Source organism: Silene latifolia, chromosome 11 (assembly GCF_048544455.1).
Source record: "Silene latifolia isolate original U9 population chromosome 11, ASM4854445v1, whole genome shotgun sequence".
Taxonomy (NCBI): Eukaryota; Viridiplantae; Streptophyta; class Magnoliopsida; order Caryophyllales; family Caryophyllaceae; genus Silene; species Silene latifolia.
This window is the reverse complement of record NC_133536.1, coordinates 5,489,227-5,509,583: the sequence shown is the minus strand read 5'-3', so window position 1 is coordinate 5,509,583 and position 20,357 is coordinate 5,489,227. Positions and strand designations below refer to the sequence as shown.

At 37.4% G+C, this 20,357-nt stretch overlaps 2 protein-coding genes across 5 annotated transcripts; both read left to right on the top strand.

The window, feature by feature from the left end:
- Nucleotides 1–7,560: 7,560 nt before the first annotated feature.
- On the top strand, nt 7,561–8,481 carry LOC141612794 (uncharacterized). The gene has a single exon (XM_074431546.1). It carries the CDS (start codon nt 7,561–7,563, stop codon nt 8,479–8,481), a length of 921 nt encoding a protein of 306 aa, XP_074287647.1.
- A 210-nt stretch (nt 8,482–8,691) lies between these two features.
- Nucleotides 8,692–13,773, top strand: LOC141610772 (putative lipid-A-disaccharide synthase, mitochondrial). 4 transcript variants are annotated; one of them, XM_074429030.1, is made up of 9 exons: nt 8,692–8,776; nt 9,585–9,827; nt 10,232–10,331; nt 10,446–10,551; nt 10,643–10,866; nt 11,478–11,550; nt 11,957–12,195; nt 12,469–12,695; nt 13,343–13,773. In XM_074429030.1, the coding sequence occupies exons 2-9, from the start codon at nt 9,598–9,600 to the stop codon at nt 13,509–13,511; spliced, it is 1,368 nt and encodes a 455-aa protein (XP_074285131.1). In that variant the 5' UTR covers nt 8,692–8,776; nt 9,585–9,597; the 3' UTR covers nt 13,512–13,773. The 4 variants fall into 4 exon arrangements, with proteins under 4 accessions (XP_074285131.1, XP_074285132.1, XP_074285130.1 ...); XM_074429031.1 differs by having other exon boundaries at nt 8,773–8,849; XM_074429029.1 differs by lacking the exon at nt 8,692–8,776 and adding an exon at nt 9,047–9,430.
- The last annotated feature ends 6,584 nt before the right edge of the window (nt 13,774–20,357 follow it).

The window sequence follows — 20,357 nt, the reverse complement described above, 5'->3', positions numbered from 1 at the left end:
CGCTGTGCCGGGCGACGACTCCCTCGTAGTCCTTCTTTCCAATGGTTATATCGGGGATGGTGGAAGCGGGGATCGCTGTTTTAGGCACAAAGTTGATGGCTTGGTATAACTCATTTAGGTGCCGTTTGTGCCCATTAGCTGACCCACCGTTCTCGTTTCCCCCGATGACAACCTGGATTACTCCCATCCGTTGGAAAACTGATTTTCTATTCGCCCCGTCGGCGCTTGTTCCTGGGCCTCCAGCTACATACTTGCTGAGGGCCCCCTTTCGGATTAGCTCTTCGATGACGTTCCTTAGATGTTGACAGTTGTCAGTTTTATGGCCGGTGTGGCCGTGGTACTCGCAGAACTGGCTTGTGTCACCGTCCCCCCTCGCCTTGGGGGGTCTTGCCCACTTCTGTCCATCATTCTTGCTTAGGGTAAAGACCTCGGTGGAGAGGCGACCGTGGGGGTGAGACTACTGCACCGCTTCTCGGTAGTATGGTCCCGAACTCCCCGGCGCCCGCCGAGTGCTGTTTTCTATTAGATCTCTCAGGCCGTGACCTATTCCCGTCACGGCGACCTTCATCTATGTTGTCCCGGCGGCTCTTCCTCTCTGGGTGCCCAGCTTCACTGTGGCCTACCCAGGTTTTGTGATAGTCTTCCACCTTTACGGCTCGGCCGGCCATCTTTCTGGCGGAGTCTAAGTTGAGGTCTTCGCACTTGATCAGCTCATTTTTGAACTCGCCTTTCGGGAGGCCTTTCATCGCCGCGAAGGCCGCGATTCGGTGTTCGGCTCACGGATCCGCTGAACCTTAGCGTCGAATCTTTTCACGTAGCTTCGAGGGACTCGTCCTCCCCCGTCGGATAGTTAGGAGATCGATGTTTCCACGGCCCTTCTCTTGTTGCAAGCATACTTGGGCTATGAAATTGTCTCTCGTGTCGGCATAACAGATACCGAGCCATTAGGTAGCCCCTTGTACCAACTCTGAGCCATCCCATGCAGGGTCGTTGGGAAGACTCGGCACCACACCTCATCAGGCTGCTTATTAGGATATTAGGCCCATTAGGGCCGGCTATCGTCTAGGGTTTATGCTAGTAGGTGTATTATATATACACCCATGTATTCAGTCAGAATTACATCATCAATAATACAATTCATTATGCAATCTTCTACCCTCTATAATCTTAACATGGTATCAGAGCCTCTTCCTCGAGGACTCTAAAAATTCGTTTTCGCTTTCTTGCCGGTGGGCAAAATATGAGGCGATGCCCGCCGGCGGGATTTTCTGATCTAATAATTATAAGATTAGTTTAATTTTACTTTTCGTTTCAAAAAATAAAATAAAAAGAAATCAGTGATAGAAACGGTGGAGCAGGAGCATTTTTATATGTTCCAAAAGCACAGAAACGTTAAATCGGCAAGGATGATGAATCTAGAGACTCCAAAATCACCCCGACCTTATTTTTTCGGAATTTCGTTATTAATCTTCAAAACCGTTTAAGGTGGTACAAAATTAACTGGCGAGTTACGCAACCAATTTGGAGTCCGAAAAAAATTAACGTTCTCCAAATATTGAAATTAACGGATAATTTTCCGTCTTGATTTGTTTAGGTCCGATTAGTGTTCCTAACAAATTGTTTATTTTCGACAAGTCCGAAAAGCTTAACGTTCTTGTTCGAAGAAAATTTTCTAACGAGTCTTATACTCGTTTATCTTACCAACCTTGTGAAGATGAAGAATTAATTTTTTTTTGGTTACAGAAGATGAAGAATTAATGAAGATTGAAGAAGACGAAGATTGAAGATTTCATTTTTTTTTATGTTCTTTTTTCTCTGTATTTCTCCAATCGCAAAGTTCGTACTATGTACTACCTTTACGATTGCGGGAGGGTATTAGGATATTAGGCCCATTAGGGCCGGCTATCGTCTAGGGTTTATGCTAGTAGGTGTATTATATATACACCCATGTATTCAGTCAGAATTACATCATCAATAATACAATTCATTATGCAATCCGCTACCCTCTATAATCTTAACACTGCTCCCATACCGACATGTACGACTCGAAAGCCTCGACATGGTCGGTCGGGTCGCTATCCCCTTTGTATGATAAGGGCGGCAGCTTCAGCTTAGTCGGCACAGGGATCTCGAGGACATAGGTACTGAGGGGCTGTCTGACCACGTGTCGAACGACACGCGGCGATCGGCTCCTCGCAACCTTAGTCCGGCTTATCTCCTTCTGGCGGGAAGGGCTTCTTGTCCGACTTTGGTGAGTCGGACTTCTTTCATTCCTTCAGGGCTGGCCTCGCTGTTGCCGCGGCGACGCTGTCCTCCCGCGAGTGGGGGAAGGACTCAGGTCTGCCACTGGCACCACGGGCTCTGCTGGCGTTCTAGCATGCCCAGCTCCTTGTATCGCTCCGGACAAGTTCTTCGGGGCCACTCTATGGGCCCTGGTCACCTGTGGATGCGCTGCCGTCCCCGTCGTCGTGACAGGGGTAACCAGCGTACTACCCATCAGGTCCAGGAAAATAGCTTTAATTTGGCCGCATCGACCACATGTCTCATGACAGTGACTTGGTCGGTAGGCAGCGGTGTTTCTGGCTCTTTCGGCATCCCGAGCGCCGTGTCAGTGACTCGGCCGGTGGGGGACTGCCCGATCTCAGAATTACGGAACGTGTCATCCTGGAAGAATGCAGTTCCTTCACTCACAGTTTCTTGTTGCTTTGACATCTTCTTAGCTCGCTGAATGGTTTTTTATTTTTTTTTGTTTTGGTAATGTAGGTGACTAGCTTTTAGTACGTTTCCCCACAGACGGCGCCAATTGTTCCGGGTGTAATTCCGGAGCAGGATTGTGACCACTTGAGCTTGTAGAATGATGTCATTGCTCGTCTCTTCCTTTCGCTCTTTTATGCAAAGATGAACAAACTGAGGGCTCGGCTTGGGGCCGAGCGTACTCACTTCGACGCTCAAGTCAGTAAACTTAGATAGATAAGTTGTATGTTTAACTTGGCAAAGTATATTGTAGAGAGATAAGGGAGTTTATACCAGATTTTCCAGTTAGTTTCTCAATGAGAGATGTGGAGTATTTATAGACTTTCACCTTTTGTCACGTAGTGGCTAAGTGGCGTAGCAGGTGGAAAGACTGTCTTACCCTCGGCCGAGGGACCCATGACAGGCCGGCAGGTCTGGTTGACTCCATGCCGAGGGGACTGGATGCGAGTACACGGATATGCCTCTCGGCCGGCTAATTGCCGAAAGCGAGAGACCCAGTGACAGCCGGCGAGGCTTTGTCGGTTAGGCCGTTTTTCTTTTGACTTGTTGTCTTTTAGCTTTGACCTTGGTCAATATGTTGACTTGGTCAGCGGGTGCAGAATATGCCCCATCAAAGTTATTAAGTGAAGTTCAGATTGGTTTACTATTGGAATGGATTAATGTTTTGTTTGTGGATGATCAGCCTTGGCGTAGTTTATAATGGCGTATATACCGAAGTTTATATTGACGTATATACCGAGTATAAGTTTAAACTAACAAGTTAAGAGCATGTTTGGCCTAACGTGTTGAAAATGAGTTTTTGTTTTTTAAGCTTAATTTTCAAAAAGTGTTTTTCAAAAGCGAAATTAGAAAATTGCTGCTTCTATTTTTATGGGCAAAATTATGATTTGTTGACTTTTGAGAAATTTCCCTTTTGCTTTAAATAATGATGTGTTTGGCCAAAAACTATTTTTAAGGCCAAAAACACTTTTAAAAATCAGGCCAAACAAACACTAAATGTCAAAGCTATTTCAGCTGTTTAATTGTAAACTAATCATTGTCAAATATCGTATTTATATATTATTAAGTGGTACAAGTTGTTATCGTATCAAAAATCCGTTAACTTCCCCGCATTTTTTTGAGTTTCGAGGAGGTGGTTAACCCAGATGTAATCATCTTACAGGATTATATTGTACCAAGTAATTAAGTCTGATTCATAACATGAAGTCCTAGTGAGCTTAATTACAAGCAGTTCAAGCCGGTTGAACTAGAATTTAATAGTAATAACTCATACGAGTAACATTTGAATCAACTGATTACCTTAGGCATCGTTAGCGAATACTAGAATTATTGATTAAGAAGGACATATTTCATACTCTACTAATTTAGACTTGGCAAAATTGACCCGATTTGTAGCCGACTCGACACCCGAACTTGATCAAAGCCTTAATTAATATGACCAATATGACCCGACCATCAAATGATAATAACTGTCCCGAAACTAATCCGAATCCAAATTAAAGTGACCGACTTTATCCGACCCAACCTAAATTCTTTTAAATCAAAACTAGTGTAGATCCCGCGCAAATGCGCGGTAAATATAGGCCTTTTAATTTTTAGTGTATTAGTTATAGATTTTAGATTTATATCTCGCGAAATTTTATAAAAAAATAATTAATATTAAAATTAATCAAAAGAATTGAATAATTCCATGAATTGAGTTTTTATGAAAATATTTTAACTACATCAATTTTTTTTTTAAAAATCTTTTTTCGTCACGAAGTTAATAATAGGTGATACAGTTTTTATGTATAGATTATTTTAAATGGAAAATTAGTTTAATAAATGAAAATCTAATTTGTTTCCATGTATAAGTTTGAGCACTTTGGAGGGAAAACTTTAGATAAGTTGTATTCTCTTATTATATAGGAGGATTCATACTTTTAAATTTTGCACCTCATTAATATTTATCAGTTCACTTCATTGTATTTTGATATGAAACAAAAAAATTGAAATGGAAAACTAATAATTTTTTTTTTTAAGTTGTGAATTTTTTTTAGTAATTGTTTTTGTTGCGAAGCTAATAGTAAGCATGTGTCAAGTTATTCTCTACAGTAATAACTATTGCATTACTGACTCTATACATTACAGTTAGACCTGGCAAACAGATCGAGTCGTGTCGGGTTCGTGTCACATGTAAACGGGTCACAAACCCTCCAACCCAAACCCGACCCAATTAAATATCGTGTCGTGTTCGTGTTGACCCACTTACATAAATGGGTCATCAAGTCTCAACCCTAACCCGTTAATTTTGTGTCGGGTTCGTGTCGTGTTTTCGTGTCATGTCCTTATTTAAAAATTTTAAGTATATTTATGTGATGGATCAACAAAAATTAGGATTAATATGGTAAACAGGTCATTCGTGTCGGGTTCGTGTTTAGAGAGCTCAACCCAAACCCAACCCAATTAAATATCGTGTCGTGTTCGTGTCAACCCACCTACATAAATGGGTCATTAAGCCTCAACCCAAACCCATTAATTTCGTGTCGGGTTCGTGTCGTGTTTTCGTGTCGTGGCATTGTTTGCCAGCTCTAATTACAGTATAATTTAATATCAATTTTATTTTATTTTAATGAAAAAATCATAATCTTGAATTTATTTAAAAAATTAGAGTTTATTTATAAGAATATATTCATTTAAAAGATAATACTGAAAGAAAATTTTATTTATTACCTTATTTAGCTAGATGCTTTTTGGAGAAAAACTAAGAGAATTTTTATTCTCTTAGTAGTAGTGGGGATGGGATAAGTCAACGCTACAAAGTCTCCCGCGCGAAATTCAACTCAAACCCTAAAACCCTAAATCATCAATCGTAATAATTCAAAAAATACAATCACTTTCCAAATTTTATTCCATAACCAGCTAGAAAACTCGAAGGTCCCACCACATCCCCATCTTGCTTAACCAAGAGTCTATAAGCCGACCGAACAGAATAAACTCCATCTCTTTCCCCACTCCAAAACCACTCATCTGGAACCAGCTGTTCACCAACACGCAGTCTGAATATCCTCTCGCTCTCAAACGGAAGAAACAAAGATTCGACCAACTCCTTATTCCATCCCCTTCCTCTTTCCTCCATAAGGTCCGTCACACGCAGACCCGGGTTAGACTCCCCCCTAGGCGAAATAACCATCCCCGAGCCAGCTCCCCCAACCCACGGATCCCGCCACACCGCCGTGGAAAGCCCGTCCCCCACCCTACGCCGTAACCCCATCAACAGCACAGACCGTGCTTCCCAAATACTCCTCCAAGAATAACTCGGATTGGTCCCCAAACCTGCCTCCAGAAAAGAAGTAGATGGAAAATATTTACCTTTCAACAACCGTGTCATTAAGCTATCCTCATCAGTAAGTAGCCTCCATGCCTGCTTACCCAACAAAGAACTATTAAACTTCACAAAGTCTCGAAACCCAAGTCCCCCACGGCATTTAGGTAAACAAAGCTTCCGCCAAGCTACCCAAGGTATCTTCCTACTGAGTAACGAACCCTTCCATCCCTGCAACTTCAATCCGAATACCATGAATCGAACCCAACTCCGCTGCTCTCCTCAACATACCAGACAACACTTCCGCACATAAAAGAAACAGATAAGGCGATAACGGGTCCCCTTGTCGTAACCCCCTACTAGGTAAAAAGGACTTAGACCTTCGACCATTCACAAGCACAGAATACCGCACCGACCGAACACACCTCATAACCGTACTAACCCACCGCTCATGAAACCCCATTCGACATAAAACAGCCTCTAAAAAATCCCACTCAACCCGATCATAAGCCTTCGCCATATCAAGTTTCAACGCCAAATGACCCCCATTACTCCTCGTAACTCATCACAGAAATTAGACGGAATTCGGAATACACTCATCGCATAAGTTGGTATAGCTTGGGCCACAGCCTTTATAAGCACCTCCTTACCCGCTTTACTGAGTAACGAACCCTTCCATCCCTGCAACTTCTTAGTCAACTTGTCACGAATCAGATCCGTAAGTCCTCTTTTAGACCTCCCTAAAACAGTCGGCAAGCCCAGATATCTCTCCTGACATTCTACCTGTCTCACTCCAAACACATTCCCTATCTGCTGCTTCCTTGCCAAACTGGTTCCACGGCTAAAAGAAACCGTGGTCTTCGGTAAACTCACTAACTGCCCCGATGCCTGCTGATAGCGATCAAGAATTCGCTTAACTTCCCTAGCCTCACTCTCCCTTGCCTTCACAAATATGATACTATCATCAGCAAAGAATAAATGCGAAACACTCGGGGCCTGAGGAGCAATCCGAATACCATGAATCGAACCCAACTCCGCTGCTCTCCTCAACATACCAGACAACACTTCCGCACATAAAAGAAACAGATAAGGCGATAACGGGTCCCCTTGTCGTAACCCCCTACTAGGTAAAAAGGACTCAGACCTTCGACCATTCACAAGCACAGAATACCGCACCGACCGAACACACCTCATAACCGTACTAACCCACCGCTCATGAAACCCCATTCGACATAAAACAGCCTCTAAAAAATCCCACTCAACCCGATCATAAGCCTTCGCCATATCAAGTTTCAACGCCAAATGACCCCCATTACTCCTCGTATTCTTCATATGATGAAACAACTCAAAAGCAACCAGAATATTATCACTAATCAGCCTTCCGGGTGTAAAAGCCCCCTGATTCTCAGACACAACCTCACTCAAAAATCTCTTCACTCTATTAGCTAGCACTTTCGAAACCAATTTGGAAAGTACCTGTTTTACCGAGGATTAAAGTGTTCATGTGGCAGCTGTGTAATGAGGCCATTGCTACTAGAGGCAATATTTCAGCGAGGATGGGTTCGTTTGGAGGCGAGTGTGTTCGATGTGGGGATTGTTTGGAATCTTGTTTACATGTGGTTCGCGGATGTGGGTGGGTTGGTGGCGTCTGGGAGGGATTGGAGGTGGAGGTGCCGTCTTGTTTAGGATTTGCTAAGGTAAGGGACTGGGTGGAGGTAGCTTTGAAGGATATGGAGACTCGGGAGCAGGTGGTTTTCATGACGGGGTGTTGGGCTATTTGGGAGAGGAGGAATAAAACAACCTTTGAAGATGGAGATTGGAGGGCGGAATTAGTGGTAAAACGGGTTGGGGATTTGGTAGATGAGATGGAGAGCCAGGGAAGTTTGGAGGTGGCGGGAGAGGCCCGGGGTGAGGCGACTGGTGTTGGCGGGTGGATAAGGCCGGATGATGGGGCGGTGAAGGTGAATGTAGATGCAGCTATTGTGGAGGGTGCGGGGATAGGATTGGGAGCTGTATGTCGAAACGATAGGGGGGAGGTTGAGTGGTGTAGTGTGGAACAGGGTTCGGTGGCAATGGATCCAGAAGAAGCGGAAGCAGCTGCTATTTTGTATGGTCTTAAGGAGGCTCGAAGGAGGAATAATAGAACGGTTATTGTGGAAGGTGACTGCTCGAATGTTATTCATGATCTACAGCTGAAGCGGAAGGGACGCAGTAGTATTTTTTTTATTTATATTGACATTTATGCTTTATGTAATTCTTTTGACTTTGTTTCGTTTATATGGTCGCGTAGATGTTTTAATAAGGCCGCTCATGAGCTAGCTCATCTGAGGCCATGGACTCTAGGTTCTCGTAGATGGGAGGCGTCTTTTCCGTTGGACATTTCTGATGTAGTTTGTGCTGATTCTGATATTATATCTAATTAAACCCGTGTGGGTTTATTTCAAAAAAAAAAAAAAATACAATCACTTCAAATTCAATTAGTCTTGCTGAAGACGGGTCGGAGCAAGTGACGGATAATGCCACTCACAAAACGAACAGGGGGACAAGGTGGGGGCACCTCCATGTGCTTTCCACTCTCCTCTATTTGGGCATTTATGAGAGAAAATGGTATCCGTCACTCCAAAGTGACGGATACGTGCCGTCACAAATGAGATTTTGTGCTTCAAATTATCTCACTTTAACGCAATAAATTCACAATTTTCGCTTCCCTGATTGAAGGTATTCTTAGTAATTCAATTGAATTTTTTTTCTGCTTTCTAATTTCTATTGTTCCTGGAAATTGAACAAACAGGTGTTTAATTTAATGTTATTTGTTACTAAAATGTGTAATTTGTACTATGCAGCATCAAATTTGTATCTTATCATCGTTTTTTTGTCTCTACAATATTCGATTTATTGTTAAATCATCAAGTGTCGGAGTATCAGATACGGTTATTTTGTGCGTTGTTTTCCACTTTTTGGGTCTAAAATTAAGTGTTTTGTTGGGTTGTTTTGTGTTGTGTCGTGTCGTGTCGTATCCGAGTGTAGTACTGGACACACGACATACAACCAAAGTGAAGTGTCGGAGTAACATAATTAATTTGTAGATTACTCCTAGTCCCTACGTCTCAATCATTTGTTTACCTTTGATTAAAATAACACTTAGAAATATATAAAAGCCAAACAAATGATTGGGACTGAGGGAGTACGAAGTATGTCATGATTGGGAACATGGGACCGAGGGACTAAGGGAGTACGAAGTATGCTACGATTGGGAACATGGGACCGAGGGACTGAGGGAGTACGAAGTATGCTACGATTGGGAACATTTAGTGTGGTGAAGCTATTTGATAAGGAAAATGAAAGTTGGTATTGAATTATGGAAATTAAGATGTAATTTGTTCTTTGCATTTGTTGTCAATATCAAATTGGTGGGAGAACTTTTTTGCTCGTTGTTGTGAAATTACGCATTGCGTTTTGAATATAGAGTTTCATGTATAAGAGTTGTTGGATTATATTGTTGAGGATTATTATGTTTCTACTGTAGGAGAATATTCACGATGTTGGCTAGAACAAACCGTATTTTCATAGGGGAAGTACTTGGGTACGCTGGGGTACATAGAAGATATATGTCTGTTTCAAGTCGAGTGATTGATATTGCTGCGAAAGATGGGGAGCTCAGAGTGTTTGTAGTTGCTGGAGAGGTTTCTGGGGACACTATTGGTGCACGTTTGATGGCATCACTGAAGAAGATAGCGCCTTTTCCTGTGAAATTTTCTGGTGTTGGTGGGTAAGTCAAGATACTTTCATCTTGAGTTCCACTTATTAATTAGTCTAACTTGCCGCTTATTTTTCTTAGCCAAAATTGAAGATTGTTATTGGATTTGTCTGTTGCTGTGACGTATTCTGACCTAATTACCATTCCTGTCTGGTTCTCACTTCTTATGCATCTTGTCTCTCGAGCTTGTCAACTTGTTATTAAGATCAGTAGTTTTGGGTTGGTGTTTTTATTAATGCAATTCATCGTTGTTGTATGAGGTGCTTCACAATTTCTCAACTCCGCTCCCAATCCCGATTTTCCGCTGCCAAGTGTTTTGGGATAACTACCCCGCTTGGTATTTTCCCATCATACAGGTTGGTTTAGTTGTTTCACGCAATGTTTGGTCAAGGATGTCTCTAATATCTTTTCTCCAGGCCAATGATGTCTCAAAAGGGATTACAGTCCCTTTTCCCAATGGAAGATCTAGCTGTGATGGGAATTTGGGAACTGTTGCCACATCTCACTAGATTCCGAGTATGTATAGTTACGCTTATTTTTCCCTCTTTCTCCTTTCGATTTGTGAAATAACATCTGTCAAGACTCAAGACTCTTGGCTTTGTTACTCTAAAATTGGGTTTAGAATTGCAGGCAAGATTAAAGGAAACTGTGAAAGCTGCTCTCTCATTCAATCCACATGTTGTGGTGACAGTGGACTCCAAAGGCTTCTCTTTTCGCTTCCTTAAAGAGCTAAGGGGTACTGTTCAGTGCTTCAGTTCCTTGGATTCGTGTGAATTACTCTTTTGTGTAGTGTCATTGTGACAAAAGTTAGAGCTTGCCTTTTGCAGCTTCATGTCAGTTGCAACATTTAAAAAGTCCAATTCACTTCCACTATGTGGCACCATCGTTTTGGGCATGGAGAGGCGGTGAAGCAAGACTTAAGGGGCTTTCTCATTTTGTGGACCACATATTCTGTATTCTGCCATTCGAGGAAGAAGTTTGCAGGTTAAATGGGTTGGCGGCAACTTTCGTAGGGCATCCAGTGCTAGAAGATTCTTTGGAGCTGAATATAGTAAGTATCAATAGTTCTCTCTTTATTATGAAATACTGATACTTTCATGAGGTGGATTTACATTAGTATTGATTTGGCGAATTTACACATAGTAAGTATCCCCTATAACCCTGCCATTAACTTCAAATGGATTAATGGAATTTTATGATTTGATTTGGGGAATGCAACAAAACTAGGCCTTAGATTATATTGTTGTAGAATATATTCTTCTTTGTCATGTCCCTTAAGGGTGTAAGACATTATTACAACTTCCTGCGACCTCTTACAAATACAGCCACGAGAAAAACCCTTTGTTTGAAGTCTTAGGGCTTGACTATTAGGTTCGAATATATTCTTCTTTCTCCTGTCCCATCAAATATCATAGGAGGCATTAAATTTAGCAGCCAAGACTATTAGGCTGGAATGAATCATGTGGCATACTTAGAAATAAAAAATGCTGGATGATACCTAACTGCAGGTTACCTACTTAACTGGAAACTAATAATTGACGTGTTGACGTACAGTAGAAGTTGATATTCTTCTTTGGCTCCCTGATTTTGCCGTTCCTTTGCACATTAACATACAGTGGCTAGTAATTTATCAATCCTAATAACATCGCAGCCAACTTTTAGGAAAAAGACTTTATTGACTGGAAGATTCAGACCAGTAGTGAAGACTTCCGAAATAAATTTGGCATTCCACCAGGTACTAGTGCTATTATAGTTTTTGCATTGCTATTTGCTAATAACAATTATGCATTTTTCAGCGTACTACTTAAATTTAATGGCGCACAGGTTCTCAATTGTGATTACGGAATGGGTTATTGCATATTTGCATCCTAACTTCCGTTGTTGCCCAATTAATGCGGTTGATACTACTCTAAATATAGTCTCGAACTCTCGATAACCTTCAAAACCTTTAGAAAGTGGTCGTGCTGTGGGGTTGTGGCCTAGATTTAATGCCATGCTCTTTTGCTCACTTTCAGGATTTTAAATTTTGACTGTTTTAGTGAAGCATATATCAGAATGTAATAAATACTGTTGCATCTGTATTCATTGTCTGTGAAATCGAAAGAGCTTATATTGACAACATGTGTCTTTTGTCTTCAAAGGAGCCCAAGTTATAGCCGTGCTTCCTGGTAGCAGATTGCAAGAAGTAACTCGTATGTTCCCCATCTTTGTAAAGACCATGGAGCTTTTGAAGGGTTCATTCCCCGATCTGAGAACCGTCATGCTAGTTGCATCTAATCAGCACGTAGAGAGCTACATCAATGAGATGCTTCACCATTGGCCAGTTCCAATCACATTGATTCCTGGGAGTTCAGCAGGCCTAAAGTATGATGCATTTAGCGTAAGACTGAACTACCTTATATTTTTCCCTTCTTTTTGCTGTTTCGGTTTAAATTTTGCAGTGAAAATCCCAAGCCATTCTTTCTGACCGTAGGGTGTTTAGAAAATAAATCTTCGGCATGATAGTATCTGAATATGAGGGTAGAATGATATACCAAGTTGTTACGATCTGCTGGTGCTAGATATTTCAGCTACTTGATTTTAATGATTTACGTTTCGTAAGCCATGTCTTGTTGATGTTGATGCCCATTTGCAGCTAACAGTATTTTCGCAGGTAAGCACAGCTGCATTATGTACGTCTGGAACAGTTGCTGTGGAACTGCAACTTGCAAAATTGCCATGTCTTGTTGCTTACAGAGCCCATATCTTAACTGAATGGTTTATTCGGCTTAAAGCAAAAGTGAAATACATTTCGATTCCTAACATCCTCCTGGATTCGCCTGTTATTCCTGAAGCTCTCTTTGACAGTTGCACGCCTAATCATTTGGCTACATCACTTATGTAAGATTCTTTATAACTATCAACTCTAAGACAACCTCTTAGTCGCTTACAAGCTTTAGATGATGTTTAAGGGCCGGCTTATCGAGTACTCAAATTGCATTCCGCACTTCCGCTTGAAGGATCTATGTTCGGCACAATTGTTCTTCATATTATGAAAAGTTGAAAACTGTTCCTTCTAACATGTCATATTTATTCATCTTGTGGCATGTCATAAATCTTGACATAGTAAATCTAGCCTGACTGAAATTACGTGACCTAGAACTCGAATGACCCGGCTAGTTGACTCTATCATTATGTCGTGCCAAATATTAACCAGATCTGTAATGTCTTGACCGAACTTGACCCCAATTGCACAAAATATCCTAACTGACCTGACCCATATCCGACCAGAATAAACTTTTTGACAAGTCTACCTGCTTCATGATAGTGTCTGATGTATTGGGTTCTGTAACATGTCAGATCATGGGATTTAAGAGGATAATTTTTGCTCGGAAAGTGACCTTGCTCAAATTTGCGACATTTCCCGTTTCACTCTATGATTCCGTTTTGGTAGCATGAAGTGTTGAACATAAAACACTTAATAAACTGCAAAAAGCTTCTCTGAAGTTTTGGTATTACATTTGCTCTTAATCCGATCTTAATGGCAGGCAATTAATCCGAGATGAAGACCTTAAAGAACTGCAAATGAAATCTGCAGAGAAGGTTATCAGGCTCTTGTCTCCTGCAAATTCTTTAGTGCAGATTGAAAAGACAGGGAGTCCACAACCTAGTATGATTGCTGCATCAACTTTACTGTATTACAAAACGGATCCATAACTCGCCTTCAGTTTTTTCTATTCCGTCTCCTTCTGCCTAAATTTTTGTGATGGACTGATGGTATTTCACTTCCCTCTTTACTGTAAGCTGTACTTTTTCCGATGTTTTTTTTTTATGGGGCAAGTAGATTAGAAGTCTGATTTTCCAAAGAAAAAAAAAGTCCATCCGATTATATTAATTAGTCTAAAACTTTATCTGTACAACATTGAATAACCGAAATTAAAAGTTCATTATTTGATAATAGAAACTGAGACTTTCTTAACTTAATGGAGCCGTGGAGGTACTTGGACACTAGATGTTAGTATGGGTTCGAATCTCCATCCCCTTGTATTCTGCTTCCTTTGATCCACCTTTGATACCAGAAAAAGAAGTGAAAAACGGTTAAGGCGGAGATATCTAGACATTATTCATTAGGCCGTAGTTTATTGAATTGAACATAGTAGTATGGGGCTATGGGCGGCCTATGACCGAGGCCATGAGGCGATGTGGAATTTTTTTTGCTGAATTTGTACATAATAGGTATGCTGGCCCGTGACCCGTGAGGCGAATGCCTCTGTAATATTTGATAATGTTGTTGTATTACTGTGTATGACATTACTAAATGGTCGTTTGGCTGCCAGTAAAAAGCACAGGAATAAGGGGATTCAATTATCAATCTGTTTTTACAGCTGCCAAAAAAAAAAAAAAAAAAAAAAAAAAAAAAAAAAAAAAAAATTATCAATCTGTTTATAAGAAAAAAATGGCAGAGATAAAAGGGTTGTATTCATGTATCTTGACAATACTAATTTCAAGGAAAATAAGATGGTGGTAGTGGCTGTAGTGGTACCGGTTGATATTGAATCTCGATACCACCCTTCAGTCCTCACATATACTTCGTAACATGTATAGAGTTAATAAAGTGATATCTCGTAGTTAAAAATGTATGAGGTGGTGATATTGAAATCTCGATAAAATTTACTAATAAACTATTCAAAAATAGAGAATTTACGGAAAAAGAGAATCCCAACGTTCCGTACTTTTATCACTTGATTACATGTTTGCTTTTTCCAACGAAGAGGAGTTGTCTCAAGTGGTAAGAGCTCTTTTACTCCAACCGCAAGCTTGAAGGTTCGATTTTTACGAGCGATATAATGTGTTTATTTGAAACAAAAAGAAAAACATATTTGCTTGTTGACTTGTTTGTGGTAATTACGAACTTAATATTTTGTGAATTATCAAACAAAAATCAAATGAACGAGTATATGCGCACAATATTTTGACTTTTGAGACGAATATATGAAAATACTTCTTATTTTATTCAATTAGCTTTCTTTATTATCCTTTTGGGCTCAAAATTTTAAGGGAGTATTGATCCAAAAAAAATAATGTTAGGTACCTGAGCGTTAAGTGGCTCAAAACTTTTTTTTGAGCTCAAAATTTCAAATGTATAAAAATTGTTGTGTAAGACCATTTTATCCATAAGACTAGCCCAATAATTAAAAGCCCAAATAAATTAGTTAATAAACTTGTGGAAATGATTTTATTTTGATAACCCAAAAATTTATATTGATAAATTGTATATATAGATATGTCAGTTTTCATCATAAAATGTCGGTTGATAAAAAAAAATAGTTGTTTTCTTTGGGCTTCTCTCCTTTTGGGTCAGTCTTATGCTATAAGACGGTCCTATAGGAGAGTTGCTGAAAAATAAAAACTTCTTTTTAGTTTTATTTATTGGTATCCCAAAAACCAGTAAGAGGATTATACATTTGATATACTACCTCCAATTCTATAGTTTTTGAGCATTATAATAAAGTTTTCGAGTTTTGTTTTAAAGTTTTTGAGTTTTACTACGAATTTTCTGAGTTTATTCACTTAAACATTAAGCTCTAAAAAATTAAAATAAAATTCAAAAACATTACATATAAGTTTAGTTAAATTTGAGTTTTGACAGAAAAAATATTAAAATTTAACTTATAAACTTTACTATGGTAAAAAAAATACACATGCTAAAAAAAAAAAAAGTTTGAGGTAATAAGCTCAAAAAAATACATAAGCTCAAAAAATAAAGAAGTTGGAGAAAGTACATCAGATGTATGTTCATTTTTCTCTCCAAAAACTAAGCAATTAATCTTGTGGAGACAATTTTACACAGAGATTACCTAAAACGAGTCTAAATCACAAGAAAAACATGCCCTTATTAATTTAAAAAAAAAAAAAACATATTACAATCTTATCTATATAAATTCAGAAGACAATACTCATTGACTCATTGTACAGCGCGACACGTTATAAATGCATTTTTTTTTTGGAAAATCCAGGTTATGGTGGGACCCATGAGTGTGCAACGTATTTAATTATTCAGATATCCGTCTTTTCGAACATGCGCTAAATTCCGTGTCGCAACAAATTATATAAAATAATCTTATGGAATACTTCTACGAATTAATATTATGATAAAATTCTATACAATCCGTGTAAAAAAATGCATAACATTTACGCAGAATTAATTACAAATGCGAGTAATGTGATTAAATTACATAATTTTTGAAACAAAATTACACAATAAAATTAGAGAAGGAATTACAGTTATATACGGGTTCGAACATACAACGGAAATGAATTACAAAAATGAATTACATGTATTTTTGTTAATATTATTTTACCACAAATTCACAACATAATTTTTTAAAATTACAGGGTACAATTTTTTTTTTTCAAAAAACGATACTGCCACATATGTACTTCAAATATAAAACTCGACATGTTAACTATCAGCTGCGCATACCGAAATTGGTAGGTGACAATGATAGGAAACCGAGTTAATATAGTCTTCAACAAGCATTTAAAACTATTTTTATTTTTTTTTACTCTAAAAAAACAAATAAATAAATTTTATTTTAATTTACAAGTGATTAAAAAAATTTTAGTTAAATTTTTTTAATAAATTTTTTAATAAATAATTCACAATTATTGTTTAAATAATAAAAACACGATAAGGTAAGTCGAAAAACTTTAAAATATGTTTTTTTTAAGAAAAAATAATCCTCTCAAATCTGTATAGAAAGTCGTTCATCACTGAGGATTTATGTACTTGGAGCCTATTATTATTAAAAAAGAAATAGAGTATAAAATATTCATGTATATTAATATATTTTAAATGTTAATTATTATATAAATGTTTTTCAAAATATACCCGTGCAAATTGCACGGGTTGAAAATTAGTATTCTTATATAAGGTCGTCTTAATGAGATTTTTCCTCATTAACATTGTTAAGGCCTACCCCGTCGTGATGCCTCTTGCAACGAGTGATATCGGAGCAACCTCTACTTGGAGGGTTAACAGCCGCTCCAACACATGGTAGTTGCCTTTCACCACCACAAAATGCTCTATTACCTTTAAACATTGCACCAGGACTTATAAAACCACTTTGATCAGTACCATAACATTGTTGTACCAATAGGCAACATATTAATGTTACCCACATAAAAACTACAAATTTTGTAAATGAAGACATTTTATTTATTTATTTTTAATTAGGGTAGGGAATGAAATATTAATTTATTTTGTTATTAGTAGTTTAAATAATTCTTGAAGGGATTGGATATTTATACTTGGATTAAATGACTATATTTGATATAATGTATTTTTGGGTGTTTATTTATGACCATTGGTTATGTCATATGTTTATAAAACAATGGCCAATAGTGAGGGTAAATATAGCCATTGGATATCATTTTATTAGTATGAGCATTTGACAAATTAACATGAGAGTGAATATGAAATGGTACAACTTGAGAAAATAGTGGCTCATTATATTTTTAGTTCTCTTCTAATCAGACTTCAAGTATGTCATCCTCTTAAAAACGATGGTTAATCTAATATACGTGGTTTACAGGTTATCACATATTCATGTATTCGGGAAGGTTACTTAGTGCGCATCTAAAACAGGGGTTGCAGATTTTCTCATCATAAAAGAAAAAATTCCCTTCTGATTAAGTATTTGCTTAGCTTATTGTATTTTTGGTTCTCTTTTTCTCCAGCAACTTATTTATTTTATATTTTCATATTTACTTTTTATGCCTAAACTCGGCAAAAATCATTTAATGTCTACTTTAAAATAAAGAAATGTTATTTAACACATATATTCAAAAATCAAAATCAAATAAAAAGTTATTATATAATCTTTCATCAAGCATGTTTTCAAACATTCTTATTACACTAAAACTTGGGAGAGACGGTCTCTCACTAAGTTATTGAGAGACCAATCTTTCGTACCCTTTTATTTGTATTTCGTACCTCTTTTATTGTTGAGTGTGACATAGTAATTTCGTACCTATGTACATAATAAATGTACTAATTTAATCATTAATCATGATTTGTACCTATTTTATTACCTTTGTATCTAATAAGATTTGAACCTCCGACCACAAGGTTATTAAGTTAATGTCTCAACCATTGATCCACTAGCATTCATTGCTTATGTAGAATTATAGTGTCCTATATATCTTAAAAGAGACATTTTTCACTAATATAAAAATTATGTTCTATAAAATTTGATGTATAGCTAATATTTTAAAATTAATTTTTTTCAACTTTTTAAATCTGTATACAAATTGAATTAAAATATCCATAAAGTGCATTATAAAATGGAAGACGGAAGATGATTTATTTAGAAAAAAATTTGTGCCCCCCTTATGCCAAAGTTCTGGATCCGCCCCTGCTCTTCTTATTATATACTCTCGTCAATATGCCAAAGAGACCGTCTCTCAGGAAACCTACTCTTCTTATTATATACTCTCGTCAATATGCCTAACTATTTGAGTGAGCAACACATTAAAGAAAAATCGCAAATTATTCAGTAATAACTTCTCAAAAATACTCTTGACAAAAAAAAAACTTCTCAAAAATACAAATGCTTATATAAGAGCTGTGACAATCTTGCAAAAGTATATTACGTGAAATGATATTTTTCTTTTTCGGAAAATTCACGTGATACCCCTAAACTTTGCCACTTTGCACATAGTACCCAGTATTTTAAGTTTGTATACATGTTACCCTTCACGTTTGATTTTAATGCACAGCATAATGTCTTTTTTGTCGCTCTAACAAACTTCAATTCTGCATAACCCATGCACCGCAATTTGGAATAGACCAATTTTTTGTTCTACACACATTTTCTTGTCATAATCTACGATTAGAGGGAGAAAAAAAATTGTCGACGTACATTTCTCGGGTTTTTTCTCTCGAAAATCTAAAATCGACCATAACTTCGATCTTAAATTTCCGAATGACAATTTTTTGTTTTATCAAATTATAGATCTCGAAGAGGTAATCAATTTCAAAAAAAAATTTGGCCAATTCCAAATTCTGGTTTATGATTTATGCTCAATTGAAGATTTTAAGAACGATAGAAAGAACATGTTGTACTTAAAAATCAAACTTCAAGGTTATCATGTGCACCAACTTAAAAAGTTGAATATCAAGTACAAAATTACATACTTCAGGGGTACCACGTGAATTTTTCGTTTCTTTTTTTATATCAAATTGTGAACTTTTAGTTAAGTTGATTCTTTTTACACTTATACACAATATTTATGTTAAACCATCTTACAAAAGACTATCATGGCCTAAAGATGCCTCGCAAACATTGTAAAATGAAATTTTTGGTGATATTTCAGTGAAAAAATCAGGGTTAAATAAAGTTTACTTCTCGTTAAAGTTATGGGCTTAATTACTACATCAAAATTTAAGGATCTTTGGAACTGTGTTTATTTTTACTTGTACAACAAGTCTTGCTTGTCTCTTTCTTTTTTAACATTATTTAATTTACGGAAATTTTCCATGGTACCCTTAATTTTTGGCAGATTACACATGGTACCCCTCCTTTAAATTTTTACATATAGTACCCCTGTGTTTACCCTTTACTTTCCCAGAATACCTTTTTGACAAATTTCCGTCATAATGCCGTTACTCCTATCACTAATTAGATGAGTAATTGAGTATGTTATGTTATTTGTGTTATTATTTACGTATTAAATGTTAGCTTATTAGATAAAATAAGAATTTATGTATTAGATGATGAAATGTTAGTGTATTAGATAACAAAAAAAAGGCGTCGCAAGTTATAGGAGAAACGGCGTTATGACGGAAGTTTGCCAAGGGGTATTTTGGGAATGAAAAAGGTAAACACAAGGGTACTATGTATAAAAACTTAAAAATAAGTAGTACCATCTGCAAAAATTCAAGGATAACGTGGGAAATTTTCGTTTAATTTAAATCTGTTACGAGTCATCCTAAGCTCAGGGCCGTCACGACTCACGAGTAAGAATTTGGGTTTCTGATATATGCGAAAAATACAAAGAACGAGTAGAAAAACATAAAATCAATAAACAATAAACTCAATTTTGATTGAAGCTCAAGTTGAAAACGGCGATGCAAACTGGAGTTTCATCCTCCAAGGTTCTTGTTCTTCTCGGAGCAGGTTTTCTCTTTATTCTTATCTAATTTTATTATCTTCAACTTTTGTCTTTTTAATTTGATTTGATTTTAGTTAGTTCATAGTTTTGCCGGAAAAAATATTAAAATTTAACTTATAAACTTTACTATGGTCAAAAAAATACACATATGCTAAAAAAAAAAAAGGTTTGAGGTAATAAGCTCAACAAAATACATAAGCTCAAAAAATAAAAAAGTTGGAGAAAGTACATCTAATGTACGTTCCTTTTTTTCCCAAAAAACATGCCCTTATTAATTTAACAAAAAAAAAATTACAATCTTATCTATATTAATACAAAAGACAATACTCAATCCTCAGCGCGCCACGTCATTAATACAGTTTTTTTTTTTTTTTTTTTTTTTTTTGA